The 14,818-nt window shown below is 44.8% G+C and overlaps 2 protein-coding genes across 4 annotated transcripts in view; one reads left to right on the forward strand and one right to left on the reverse strand.

The window, feature by feature from the left end:
- Positions 1-14,818, forward strand: part of COL24A1 (collagen type XXIV alpha 1 chain) — a 249,765-nt gene that overhangs the window by 216,266 nt on the left and 18,681 nt on the right. For 2 of the 3 annotated variants that reach the window (XM_050962090.1, XM_050962091.1), the window contains exons 51-53: positions 381-443; positions 1,853-1,906; positions 7,124-7,159. In XM_050962090.1, the coding sequence (XP_050818047.1) occupies positions 381-443; positions 1,853-1,906; positions 7,124-7,159 (153 nt within the window). Of the gene's footprint in view, positions 1-380; positions 444-795; positions 1,137-1,852; positions 1,907-7,123; positions 7,160-14,818 lie in introns of those variants that run through there. The other variant, XM_050962092.1, reaches the window with a different exon arrangement.
- LOC127055317 (uncharacterized) overlaps positions 1-14,818 on the reverse strand; it is a 210,018-nt gene that overhangs the window by 79,486 nt on the left and 115,714 nt on the right. The gene's annotated exons all lie outside the window — the stretch shown is intronic.

Genomic DNA, 14,818 nt, shown 5'->3' on the forward strand with positions numbered 1-14,818 from the left:
GTGGCATAGTTAGACCAACCTAACCCCCAACGCTATGTCAGCAGGCAGACTTCTCCCATTGCCATAGCTACCACCTCTCAGGGAGGTGGAGTACTTATGCCAATGGGAGAAGCTCTCCCATCGGCATAGGTAGCATCTTCACTAAGTGCTGCAACCATGCTGCTGCGACCACTGCAACACTGTGAGTGTAGATAAGCCTGGAGTCAGTTTGTTTCATGTTTTCACTTTGATTGCTCTTGGCAAGTATCATGCTTCCACTTTCCATACTGTTCTTTCTCAGAAGAATAATTGCTTACGTACAGTAGTTTTGGCTGAGATAGTGGCTAGATTTTAATCTGTCAGATGGTCAGGTGATTTAAGCTTTTTATTTTTATTTTTAGGGTCCTGATGGGGACATTGGTTTAGTTGGAATTCTGGGTCCTAAAGGACCTACAGGCCAAATTGTAAGTATTATATGTAATTCTATAAAATAATTCTCACAATACTATTTAGTTGGTGCACCTTCATTTTCTATAGCCTTTTCAGTAGAGCTCTGTAATCAGATTGAATGAGCCAAATAACTCCCTTTTTTTCATAGCAAACCAAAACATTTAGTCAAATTCCCGCCTCTGAGCAGCTAAAAAGGGCCAAACTCTACCTCTGAAGGGCAAATTTGGCCCCTGGGAATAGTTAATTCAAATGTCACATTTAGGAATTATTCCTTTTAAATGAAGAGTAACTAAACTGAATTAGCTGATTGTGTCCGACCTGTGACAGCTCTTCACATTGTAATTTTCTCTCCTGTTACTCATCCAGAGATCTGGAGGCACTGCTGGAATTTATCGATAGTGGTATTTGAGGGAGAGAATATTCTTCCGTCGCACATTCTGGGGTGATAGCCAGGTTGCAGCTCTGCAGATCACATTGTAAAATGCTCTCTTCTTCACTGCCAATGATGGGGTCTTAGCTCTTGTGATATGTGCCCTGACATCACTTCTGAGAGAGTTTGATTAGCTGGCGTCTGAGATAACCAGCTTGAGAGACTTATTTTTATAGCTGTTTTCTCTTCCTGATCATTGGTGTACAGGAAAGACAATGGTTCTGAGCTATTTGCCCAAAAGGAGCTTTATCATTTACCAGAATGAAACAGGAAAATACCTCTGTTAGCAGTGTTTATTAGTTGTCTTATATGATTACCTGTGGATAGCAATATACCTCAGGATTTGGCTGACGGTAGCTCAAAACAAGGAATATTTGGCTTTTGGGTAAACAAAAGACTTTATTTACCATTGCTTTTAGTGCTTTGACTTTCATAGCCATATAAAGGCTCTCCAAACACACACATACACACATAATTACTGATTATTAAAATAATTATCTGGTTCATTGCCCGTTGATAGTCTTCAGAAAGCCAGCATTGACATGGCACTTTTAAAATATATGACATCCTGTGTTGCTTCATTACTATGCTGTTCAGGGGTGGCTCTAGGCATTCCAGGCAGCCTTCAGCAGCTTGCCTGCGGAGGGTCTGCTGGTCCCGTGGCTTCGGTCCGCCGAAGCCATGGGACCAGCGGACCCTCCACAAGCAAGCCGCTGAAGGCAGCCTGCCTGCCGCCGTCGCGGCGACCGGCAGAGCGCCTCCAGTGGCTTGCTGCCCCAAGCACGCGCTTGGCGTGCTGGCGCCTGGAGCCGCCCCTGATGCTGTTGAAAGTTTTAGGCCTATAATTATGCGTGGAGGCATAGTATAGTGTTATTAAATATGAATACAGTTATTTGAAGACTGAGCAATCTTAAAACAGAGTATGTGTTTTTCCTGGGCTTTTCTTCATGTTGAAATCATGATTAGCTAGTAAATTCCTTTGTTTGTTTACAGGGATACACTGGCCCCGTTGGTCAAGAAGGCATAATAGGCCCAACAGGCAAACCTGTAAGTTCAAGTCCTTAGGTTTCCCTTTACATTTCACATGATTTGTTAGGATGTTCTTTCATCCATGTGTTTAATTATGTCTTAATAGAAGATTTTACAACTTAAACAGTAGCTTGCAAGACTATTTTCATATTACACCACAAGCTACTGTATGTGACTCTAATATAAGTAGAGCAAACTAAAAGATGGCAAGTGCCATTGCAGTGAACCAGTTCTCTTCTTGACAATGCAGTACGCATAAGGTGAGAGTCCATGTGGCTCCTCTAATTGGCTCAGCACAGATTCTGTAAACCACAGAGAGTAGGTGCCATAGTGGCTTCAATCCATCTTTGTATTCTCCCAATCTTGGAGAGGACCTATCATAATACAGGCAGTCTGGGGGCCTGTGTAAATTAAGGCAGCCTGCTTTGGTCATCCTCTGTCCCACAGCGCTGCTTAGAATCTCTGCGCTGCTGTGGCCCTACCCTCATCCAATTCTTCCTGCCCTTAGCGCCATCTCCAGCACACGCACTATGCCAGGGCTTGCACAGGGGTCCTTGGGAGGCAGTCTTATGGCTCTCTGCAGTTTCTGTGCTGGAGAATCCTCTCCTGGCTAGATATAAGGTTTTTAGGGCCCCTTTACACCGTCTCCTGGCACAAAGGGGCAGGAGCAGGAGTGAGGATCTCACCTGATATCTCTATGAAGTTGGAATACAGAGCAGCAAAATAATATTAATATACAGTAGTTAATATTTAGTATTTGTAACATGTACATAACTGGAGTGAAGAAAGAGAAGGGAAGTAGGATTAGAGCATTCTTGCCCCTTGTTGAGAAAAAGGCCACACCAGCAAAGTGCAATATTTGTTTTCCTTTTTTTTCCCTAACAAAAGGAAAGATGACAACTCTTACTCTAAAATTTTTCTCCACAATTGTGTACTTGTATGAAGATTGTTAATGTGCTTCATACAAAGTCAGACAACCTGTCATTGTAATAAATAAAAAGGTTTAGCTCTGACTCATTTTCAAACATCAAGATCCAAAATTCTATGCACATCAGATTAATTGCTAGATTAACGTTTTAGATTAACAATGCAAAACTGGCCAAGAACATAATATAGGCAAAGAAGAGATGGCTAATCTGCCTGTAGTTGGGAATTAATAATGATCATGTATATCTCTGATGACAGCAGTAAAAGCAGATGTGGAAATACCCATAGAATGTGGCATGGAATGAAATGGATTTTCTCACTTGCAGATATTATATAGTTTAATTCACAGCATTATGATGGTTTAAGCATGGAAGCCCCATGATGATGGCTTAGGCATGCTATAAGAGTTAGCTAAACAAACAGCTAAACAGGGCAAAACTGACTAAAAGAAAAATAATATTAACCATTTTCAGAAAGAGCAAAAAATGGAATTACGACTGAAAAGATAAAAAACAAAATATAGAAATTATAGACTCATAGACTCATAGGTCAGAAGGGACCAATCTGATCATCTAGTCTGACCTCCTGCACAAGGCAGGCCACAGAACCCCACCCATCCAATTTTATACAACCCCTATCCCAGGACCGAGTTATTGAAATCCTCAAAAATGGTTTGAAGACCTCAAGCTGCAGAGACACCACCAGCAAGCGACCCGTGCCCCACGCTGCAGGGGAAGGCGAAAAACCTCCAGGGCACCTGCCAATCCGCCCTGGAGGAAAATTCCTTCCCGACCCCAAATATGGCGATCAGCTAAACCCTGAGCATGTGGGCAAGAGTCACCAGCCAGCACCCAAGAAGGAGTTCTCCGCAGCAACTCAGTACCCATCGCATGCAACATCTCCCCGCAGACCATTGAGCAGACCTGTCTGGTGGTAATTCAAGATCAATTGCCCAAATTAACGATCCTATCATAACATCCCCTCCATATACTTATCAAGCTTTGTCTTAAAGCCAGGAAAGTCTTTTGCCCCTACTACTTCCCTCGGAAGGCTATTCCAGAACTTCACTCCCCTAATGGTCAGAAACCTTCGTCTAATTTCAAGTCTAAACTTCCTAATATCCAGTTTATACCCATTCGTCCTCGTGGCTACATTAGTACTAAACTTAAATAATTCCTCTCCCTCCCTAACGTTAACCCCCTTGATATATTTATATAGGGCGAGCATATCCCCCCTCAGCCTTCTTTTGGCCAGGCTAAACAAGCCAAGCTCTTTGAGTCTCCTTTCATAAGGCAGTTTTTCCATTCCTCGGATCATCCTCGTAGCCCGTCTCTGAACCTGTTCCAGTTTGAATTCATCCTTCTTGAACATGGGACACCAGAACTGCACACAGTATTCCAGATGGGGTCTCACCAACGCCGTATACAACGGTACTAACACCTCCTTATCCTTGCAGGAAATACCCCGCCTGATGCATCCCAAAATCGCATTTGCTTTTTTAACAGCCGTATCACATTGGCGACTCATAGTCATCCTGCTATCAACCAGTACCCCAAGGTCCTTCTCTTCCTCCGTCGCTTCCAACTGATGCGCCCCCAACGTATATCCAAAATTCTTATTATTAATTCCTAAATGCATGACCTTGCACTTTTCACTATTGTATTTCATCCTATTTCTATTACTCCAGTTTACAAGGTGGTTCAGATCTTCTTGAATAGTATCCCTGTCCTTCTCCGTGTTAGCAATACCCCCCAGCTTCGTGTCATCCGCGAACTTTATTAGCACATTCCCGCTCTTTGTGCCAAGGTCAGTAATAAAAAGGTTAAATAAGATCGGTCCCAAAACCGATCCTTGAGGGACTCCACTGGTGACCTCCTTCCAGTCCGACAGTTCACCTTTCAATACGACCCTCTGGAGTCTCCCCTTTAACCAGTTCCTTATCCACCTTACAACTTTCATATTCACTCCCAGCTTTTCCAATTTAACTAACAGCTCCCCGTGCGGAACCGTGTCGAATGCCTTACTGAAATCTAGGTAAATTATATCTACCGCATTTCCTTTATCTAAGTAATCCGTCACCTTCTCAAAGAAGGAGATCAGATTGGTTTGGCACGATCTACCTTTAGTAAATCCGTGTTGCAATTCATCCCAATTACCATTGACCTCTATGTCCTTAACTACTTTCTCCCTTAAAATTTTTTCCAAGACTTTACATACTACAGACGTCAAGCTAACAGGCCTATAATTACCCGGATCACTCTTTTTCCCTTTCTTAAAAATAGGAACTACATTAGCAATCCTCCAGTCATACGGCACAACACCCGAGATTATCGATTGCTTAAAAATTCTCGCTAACGGGCTCGCAATTTCACGCGCCAGTTCCTTTAATATCCTCGGGTGGAGATTGTCCGGGCCCTCCGACTTCGACCCATCGAGCTGTTCAAGTACGGCCTCTACCTCAGTTGCAGTAATATCCACTTCCATATCCACATTCCCGTTTATCATCCCTCCATCATCGCAAGGTTCCTCACTAGTCTTATTAAAAACCGAGGCAAAGTACTTGTTTAGATGTTGGGCCATGCCTAGGTTATCCTTAACCTCCATTCCATCCTCAGTGTATAGCGGCCCCACTTCTTCTTTCTTTGTTTTCTTCTTATTTATGTGGCTGTAGAACCTTTTACTATTGGTTTTGATTCCCTTTGCAAGTTCCAGTTCAATGCGGCTTTTAGCCTTCCTCACTTTATCCCTACATGTTCTGACCTCAGCAAGGTAGCTTTCTTTACTGATCCTGCCTTCCTTCCACTCCCTGTAAGCTTTCTGCTTTTGTCTAATCCCCTCTCTGAGTTGCTTGCTCATCCAGTTTGGCCTGCAACTCCTGCCCATGGTTCTTTTCCCCTTTCTCGGGATGCAGGCTTCCGACAGTCTCCGCAGCTGTGACTTAAAGTAATTCCAGGCCTCCTCCACATTTAAATCCACTAATTCCTCCGTCCAATCCACTTCCCTAACTAATTTCCTTAACTCTTTAAAATTAGCCCTCGAGAAGTCAAAAACCCTAATCGCAGATCTACATTTGTTTATCCTTCCATCTAGTTTGAACTGAATCAGCTCATGATCACTCGAACCAAGGTTGTCCCCTACCACCATTTCTTCTACGAGGTCCTCACTGCTCACCAACACCAAGTCTAAAATGGCATCGCCTCTCGTAGGTGCTTCAACTACTTGATGAAGAAATCCATCCGCTATCACATCCAGAAAAATCTGACCCCTATTATTCGTGCAAGTACTCGTCCTCCAGTCTATATCCGGGAAGTTGAAGTCCCCCATAATCACACATTTCCCCTTTGTGTTTACTTCATTAAAGACATTAAAGAGGTCTCTATCCATATCCCAATCCGATCCCGGCGGTCTGTAGCACACCCCAAGCACTATCTCAGGGGAAGCTCTAGTTGCTTTTTTACCCAGCGTGATTTTTGCCCAGACGGACTCCGTCTTATCCATTCCATCGCATCTTATTTCGCTACATTTAATTTCATCATTGATGTACAAGGCTACTCCACCACCTTTGCCTTTCTTCCTGTCTTTTCTGAACAGCACATAGCCTTCAATACCCGTGCTCCAGTCATGAGTACTATTCCACCAGGTTTCGGTAATCCCTATAATATCCGGCTTCACTTCCTGCACGAGTAACTCCAGTTCCTCCATCTTGTTACCTAGGCTCCTCGCATTAGTGTACAAACCTTTTAATTTTCGGCGTTTGGCGTCAGTGACATTCTTTCCCCCGTCGTGCACAAACTGTCTGCCACCAGCATCACCCGTTACACTGGTTTCTACTCCACTATTCCTCCTTGGATCAAATCTTGGGGCCGCAAGGGTATCCCCGCTCACTTTGTTCACTTCCCTCTCCAGGTTATGTTCTGGTGTGGAGATCTCCCGAACATTTCCCAACCATCTCCCCCAACTTTCTAGTTTAAAGCCCTCTTGATGAGGTCGGCGAGCCTCCATCCTAGAATCCTATTTCCCTCCTTGCTGAGATGAAGTCCATCCTGAGCAAACAGTTGTCTATCCGTAAATGCGTCCCAGTGACCGTACATCCCAATTGCAGGTCATGTTCATGGAACTCCTTGTCTAGTCTATAATCTATATATCTATAGTACAAACTGAGGCCCCAGTCCTGCAACATTTTTACACATGAGGCAATTAATATTGAAAGGACTGCTGATGTAAGTAACTCACGTGTATATGTTTTTGCAGGTTGAGGTCCTAAAATATTACAAAGTGCATTGGATTAACAGTCTCTCTTTCTTTCAGGGATCCAGGGGTGAAAAAGGCTCCAGGGGTGAAATTGTAAGTCTAAACATTGTTTGTATATTTATTTTTTGGCTGTGTCTAGCCATGAGAGTGCTGTGACAGCAGCACTCCCTCGTGTTCCCACAGTTCTCCCAACTAGAGTTGGGCAGGAAAATGTATTCCCGTCCTGGGAAAAATTGAGATTTTAAAACATTTTCACATCCTGAATTGGGATGAAACGTCAAAATCTCTAAAAAAAATTTCTGAACCAGCAATCCAAAACTGTATTTGGCTCAGGCCAATTGAAATGTTCCATTTCAATAATTTTGAAACACTTTGTTCTGATTTTTACCTTTTAAAGCATTTTTCTTATTATAAATTAACTTAAAATTCAAAACAAAAAATCTGAACTTTTCATTTCAAAAATGTTGAAACAGGATGTTCTGATGATTTCAAACCATTTTGTCAATGGTTTGAAATGGAAAATTCACTGACACTTTCCCCCAAAAAAGTTTCAGTTTCAATGAATCTGCATTTTTTGATGGAAAAATGTTTTATCAGAAAATTTGTGACCAGCTCTACTCCCAAGTGGTTGGCTGCGATGCCTTTCCATTAGTGTAACGGCTGACTCATGTACTCCCCTCCCACTTGCATAAGTATGCTGCCCATAGACACAGACCTTGTTGACTCTGGTCATAAAATAATTGTATATTTAAAATGTATCCCAGTTAGGAATTGAACCTCCAAGACTTCTTGTCACTCTATTGCAGCGGTGGGCAAACTACAGCCCGTGGGCCTCGTCCGACCTTCAAGATCACACTGGGGAGCAGAGTTGGGGGCTTGCCCTGCTCCTGCACTCAGCTAGGGAGCGGGGTCAGGAGCCTGCCCCACTCCACGTGTGCTATGGCTCGCGCAGCTCCCAGGAAGTCACCAGCATGTGCCCCCTCTGGCTCTTATGCATTGGAGCAGTCAGGGGGCTCCGCATGCTGCCCCTGCCCCAACTGCCAGCTCTGCAGCTCCCATTGGCCAGGAACCGTGGCCATTGTGAACTGCATGGGCCAGGTGTGTGGACGGAGCAGCGTGCAGAGCCACCTGGCCACACCTCCATGTAGGAGCTGGATGGGGGGATATGCCGCTGCTTCTGGGAGCTGCTTGAGGTAAGCGCCACCCGGAGCCTGAACCTCTGACCTCGTCCCACACCCAAACCCCCTTCCCAAGCTCTGCTCCCCCTGCTGCCCTCCGAACCTCTCAGTCCCAGTCCGGACCACCCTCCTGCACCCCAAACCCCTCATCCCCAGCCCAGAGCCCACATCCCTAGCCAAACCCTTACCCCCCCCAACTCCCTACCCGGAGCCCCCTCCTGCACTCAGAACCCCTCAGCCCCAGCCTGGATCCCCCTCCCCTGCACCCACCCTGAACCCCTCATTTCTGGCCCCACCCTGGAACCCGCACCTCCAGGTCAGATTCCATACCTACTGCCACACCTCAACCCTCTGCCTAAGCCCAGAGCCCCCTCCCATACAGTGAACCCCTCTGCTCCACGTGCAGCCCCCTCCTGCACCCCAAACCCCTCACTTCTTCCCCCCCCTGCAGACTCCGCACCTCCAACCGGAACCTCTCCAGCACCTGAACTCCTCATTTCTGGCCACTTCCCCAGCCACAGCCCTCACCCCCTCCCGCACCCCAACCCCTAATTTCATGAACATTCATGGCCTGCCATACAATTTCCATTCCCAGATGTGGCCCTCAGGCCAAAAAGTTTGCCCACCCTTTTCTCTAGTAGCTGATACTCTAATCCCTGTACCACAGCACTATGGTGAATCATATCCCTCTATGTAATCTTACATAGAGATACAGGAATTCACAGGCTGTGTGAGTATATGCAAAAGCAAAGGTTGAGAGCATGCAGGCCAACAACTGAACATATATGAACTGCTATAGTAGCAGCAGGCACTACTAAAGTGGTATATACATGATTAAGTCACTTTCCTCTTAGTCTTCTCCTTTTTCTTCATCATCATCTTATTATTATTTTATTTTAGCTGCCTTAATGTTATAAACGTCCAAAATATCTAACTAAGATGCACTGCATTGCATTGAACATACAAAAAATTACCTACTAATAATGACCATGCAGAGGGCCATTGTCCATTGCTGCAACAGAAATCTCTGTGTGTGTGTGTGGTATAATATATATAAATTGCTATAATGATTTGGAATGCCAATGTTTTCCAATAACTAACGTATGTAATCTTATCCCTTTTACTCTCATCTTCCCTCTCCTCTTCCCTCCTATTGTTTGTTATACTTGCTTGTTGTGTCTTGTCTTAAATTAGATAATAAGTTCTTTTGGTGTCTACTTGTGTGTTTGCAGTGACCTAGCACAATGGGACCCCAATTCTGACCTAAACACTACAGAAATAGATGTTTTAAAGCAATTTGGAACATTGCTGAAGGAATGTGGGCTTTGTGCTTAGCTAGCTCAGAATGTGTTGCTGTTCATTTTCTGACATGGTCCTTTTTTATTTTAATGTTCTTGAGGCAATTCCTATCTGAGGGTATGTCTACATCTACAATTTTGCAGCGCTGGTTGTTACAGCTGTATTAGTCCGGCTGTATAGGGCCAGCGCTGCAGAGTGGCCACACTTACAGCAACCAGCGCTGCAAGTGGTGTTAGATGTGGCCACACTGCAGCGCTGTTGGGCGGCTTCAAGGGGGGTTCGGGGAACGCAAGAGCAAACCGCAGGGAAGGAGACCTGCTTGCACGGGGGTTCGGGGAACGCGAGAGCAAACCAAGGAAGGAGACCTGCTTCCCCGCGGTTTGCTCTCGCTTTCCCCGAACCCCCCTGCAAACCGCAGGGAAGGAGACCTGCTTGCTCGGGGGTTCGGGGAACGCGAGAGCAAACTGGGGAAGGAGACCTGCTTCCCCGCGGTTTGCTCTCGCGTTCCCCGAACCCCCCTGCAAACCGCAGGGAAGGAGACCTGCTTGCTCGGGGTTCGGGGAACGCGAGAGCAAACCGCAGGGAAGGAGACCTGCTTGTACGGGGGTTCGGGGAACGCGAGAGCAAACCGGGGAAGGAGACCAGCTTCGCCGCGGTTTGCTCTCGCGTTCCCCGAACCACCCTGCAAACCGCAGGGAAGGAAACCTGCTTGCTCGGGGGTTCGGGGAACGCGAGAGCAAACCGGGGAAGGAGACCTGCTTGATTACCAGAGGCTTCCTCAGGTATGCTGGGATACCTGCTTATTCCACGGAGGTCAAGAAAAGCGCTGGTAAGTGTCTACACTTGATTACCAGCGCTGGATCACCAGCGCTGGATCCTCTACACCCGAGACAAAACGGGAGTACGGCCAGCGCTGCAAACAGGGAGTTGCAGCGCTGGTGATGCCCTGCAGATGTGTACACCTCCTAAGTTGCAGCGCTGTAACCCCCTCACCAGCGCTGCAACTTTGTGATGTAGACAAGCCCTCAGGGACAGAACAAATATCACAGTGCTCATTTAAGACTATTCGCTAGATATTTAACTCTCATTTCCATTCCTCTGGTTTAGGATCTGCCCCCCGCCCCCGATGCCCTCTGTCTGGGCAATGTGGAGTTAAAAGTGCCCTTGCATTTTGGAACCAATGCAAATGCTTATTTATCTAGAAACACTGGTTTCTATTATCTGTACTGGCGTTTAACACTCAATTCCTTTTTAATGTACTCATCTCATGAGACTCTCTTTCCAGAAGAGGGAGGTATAATTCTAAAGCATGTGCAGTGATATTAGTTTAAAGGCCATTGTGAGTTTAACCTGAGGGACATGAACAAGTGGTCATTAATTCCAGAAGTTGTGAGTTTGATTTCTCCGAGATCTAGATACCTCTCAGTAGATACTTGGAATTCCAAAATTATGACAGAAGTAATTTCTATTCCTCTTGACCTCACATTGACTGGGACTCACAGAGAGATTCTTTGAGGACAATAAACGGGCTCTAATGGCTCACTGATGTAAAATGCTACCAAATCTGAATTTTTCACTCATGCTGATGGAAGTGTTTCTACATCTACTGTGCATTCACTTTGCACAGATAAAAATGGCTCCACAAGATGAAAAGCAAAGGAGAATCAGGCCCATTATTTTTTTGACAGAAGTAATCTCTGTGGAACATCATATAATTTCACCCCTGCCCTCCCTCATACCTTATGTGGTTGACAGTGGATTTTTTTTTCAAGTTCTCCAAGGTTTAAATCAGGTTGGCAACCTTTCAGGAGTGATGTGCCGAGTCTTCGTTTATTTACTCTGATTTAAGGTTTCACATGCAAGTAATACATTTTAACTTTTTTAGAAGGTCTCTTTCTATAAGTCTATAATATATAACTAAACTATTGTTGTGTGTAAAGTAAATAAAGTTTTTAAAATGTTTAAGAAGCTTCATTTAAAATTAAAGAAAATGCAGAGCCCCCCGGGCTGGTGGCCAGGACCGGGGCAGTGTGAGTGCCACTGAAAATCAACTTGCGTGCCACCTTTGGCTCACATGCCACAGGTTGCCTACCCCTGGTTTAAATAAATGCAAAGCATTACAAACTCACAGTAGCATCCTGTGTTTTTCCTAGTTTGAACTATAAAATGGATGGCTCTCAATATTTTGTAGCACTCCAAAAGTATAGCTCTTAATAAAAGAAGTCTGCACTTCAAGGAGCTGCCAGTGTAAATGTTAGATGTGATATAATGAGTGATGGTAAGAAACAGCAGGAAGGGAATGGGGAGAAGGAGGGTGAAGGCTATAGCATTATGGTCACTTGGATCTTCAGTCTGTATATATGCAGTTCTTGGTGGTTCTATAAATTTTGTTTTGTTTTCCTTTTATAAAAAAATTATTTCAGGTGGTGTTAATGGCTCCCTTGCTGTTGGCACTGCAGAAGAATTGAATTTTCAGTAGGGATTTAAATGAGGAGAGAGTATTGGCAGAGATGAGAAGGGGGTTTCATGTGTAAGAGACAGTTTGAACAAAGGTGTCTCACCTCTTTGGTATTGTTAGTTATTCACCGTAACAATAAATTAGCAGATAATACCAACTTTTATGGAATTGCTCTCTAATATTCACTACTGGAGCTAATACCTTCTACAACTTTGTGAGCATAATCATCAGCCACACCTACTAAGCAATGAGCACAACTGGGGTAGAGTTCACCTGACAAGGAGACATTTGCACCTTCCCAAAGCTGGAGCCAGTTCTATCTACATGGTCCTCTTGCTAACATATGTTAGAGCAGCTTGAGGCTGCTCTAAACCAGTGGTTCTCAAACTTGGGCCGCCGCTTGTTCAGGGAAAGCCCCTGGCGGGCCAGGCCAGTTTGTTTACCTGCCACGTCTGCAGGTTCAGCCGATCCCACTGGCCACAGTTCACCACTCCAGGTCAATGGGGGCTGCAGGAAGTGGCACAGGCCAAGGTACGTGCTGGCTGCCACTTCCCGCAGCCCCCATTGGCCTGGAGCAGTGAACTGTGGCCAGTGGCAGCCACGATTGGCCAAACCTGCAGATGCGGTAGGTAAACAAACCATCCAGGCCCGTCAGGGGCTTTCCCTGGGCAAGCGGCGGCCCAAGTTTGAGAACCACTGTTCTAAACTATACTGTCTCACCGTGGCCTCTAAGAGCCCAATGTACTAACTGGAAATTGCAAAAACACAGTGGAATCCTGGCCATGACTGCTTCCATCAAGTCACATCCCCTATTCCCAAGTATGATAATTTTCCTCCACCCGCTCCCTGTTACACAGCAGTGCAGTCTGGATCTGGGCCCATATTTCTTTAGGGTGGGATTTTCCAAAGTGCTCAGTGTTGGCCTAATTCCGCTGCTACTGAAGCTAAGCTGGCTGCCCCTACGCATAGGAGCTGGAGGGTGATATGCCACTGCTTCCAGATGCCGCATGCTTCCTGGCTGGAGCTCAAGGGCCGGATTAAAATGTCTGGAGAGCCAGATGTGGCCCCTGGGTCATAGTTTGCCCAACCCTGGTCTAAGCATAGGTCACTGAAGTTATTACCATCCTTGTACAACTCAGCATGGTACTTTTTACAATATAATATTTTCTCTAATTTATGCCTCTGAATTACCTATACATCTATAAAATGCCAACCAAAATTGCTTTTAGGGTTGCAGACAGATTGTTCATGATCTAATATAAATAGCGTTGTCCTTAGAGAATGAAGTTCACTCCAGGGCAGAGGCCTGCACAAGGGTTCCCATGCATTTGAAGACCCACATTAAGGAGCTTCTGAATCCTCTGCATTGAGTGAATTTCATCCTGAAGGTTTTATTCATGAGATTTGACCATGGTTAATGGGGGTGAGAAGAGAGTGTCAGGAAAACAGATCTACCAAAGGGAATATTGAAGATAAAGCAACAAAGCTTCAGGTTTGGTCTACACTAGACATTTATGTCAGTATAACTACTTCACTCAGGGATTTTCTCCTAACTCCTGGTGTAGACAGTGCTATGTCCATGGGAGATCTTCTCCCATCAACACAGCTACTGCCTCTTAGGGAGTCCTCCTGTCCGTGTCTGCAGCATCTTCGCTGAAGCACTGGAGCGGCACAGCTGCAGTGTTGTAAGTGTAGAACTGCCCTAACTCTTCTGTCCTTTCCCCAGCTAACTCAGAAACTGGTTTCATATGCTGGGCCAGGTCTTCAGCTAATGTAAGCCAGTGAAGCTCCATTGACTTCAATAGAACTATATCCATCTACAACAGCTGAGGATTTGGCTCATAATGTTTTGCTTTTTAGCCTTCAACAGCAGTCCATCTTTGTATCTAAATAGGGAGCCTGGCTTGAAGTTGCAGATACACTTTGTTGGACTGAACCCTACTCTTGTATTTGCAGCAAACATTTTCTTTTCAAATGAAGAGATTCTTACCCTTTGCAAATATTCACAACTGAGTTTCATTTTCCCACCAAACATTTGCTTAAAGGTCAAAAACACCCCTCAGAATATTCATAATTTCAGTCAGCAGCACTGCCTGTGCTGAATGAGAAGATAGCGAATATTCTGCATTATTTTCTTCAGCTGATGATTTATGCCTGTCATAGAGTCATAGATTCTGAGGCTAGAAAAGGGACTGTTGTGATCATCTAGTGTGACTCCTGGATAACACAGACCATAGAACTTTCCCAAAATAATTCCTTTGGAACTAGAACTTGTCTTTTTAAAAAACATTCAATCTTGATTTTAAAATTGTCAGTGATGGAGAATCCATCACAACCCTTGGTAAATTGTTCCAATGGTTAATTAACATAAGAACATAAGAACGGCCATACTGGGTCAGACCAAAGGTCCATCTAACTCAATATCCTGTCTTCCGACAGTGGGCAATGCCAGGTGCCCCAGAGAGAATGAACAGAACAGGTAATCATCAAGTGATCCATCCCTTGTCACCCATTCCCAGCTTCTAGCAAACAGAGGCTAGGGACACCATCTGTGCCCATCCTGGCTGATAGCCATTGATGGACCTATCCTCCATGAATGTATCTAATTCTTTTTTGAACCGTGTTATAGTCTTGGCCTTGACAACATCCTCTGGCAAAGAGTTCCACAGGCTGACTACATTGTGTGAAGAAATACTTCACTTTGTTTGTTTTAAACCTGCTGCCTATTTCATTTGGTGACTCCTAGTTCTTCTGTTATGGGAAGGAGTAAATAATACTTCCTTATTTACTTTCTTAATTTACTTAAAAATTTACAAT

This window comes from Gopherus flavomarginatus, chromosome 7, assembly GCF_025201925.1.
Source record: "Gopherus flavomarginatus isolate rGopFla2 chromosome 7, rGopFla2.mat.asm, whole genome shotgun sequence".
NCBI lineage: Eukaryota > Metazoa > Chordata > Testudines > Testudinidae > Gopherus > Gopherus flavomarginatus.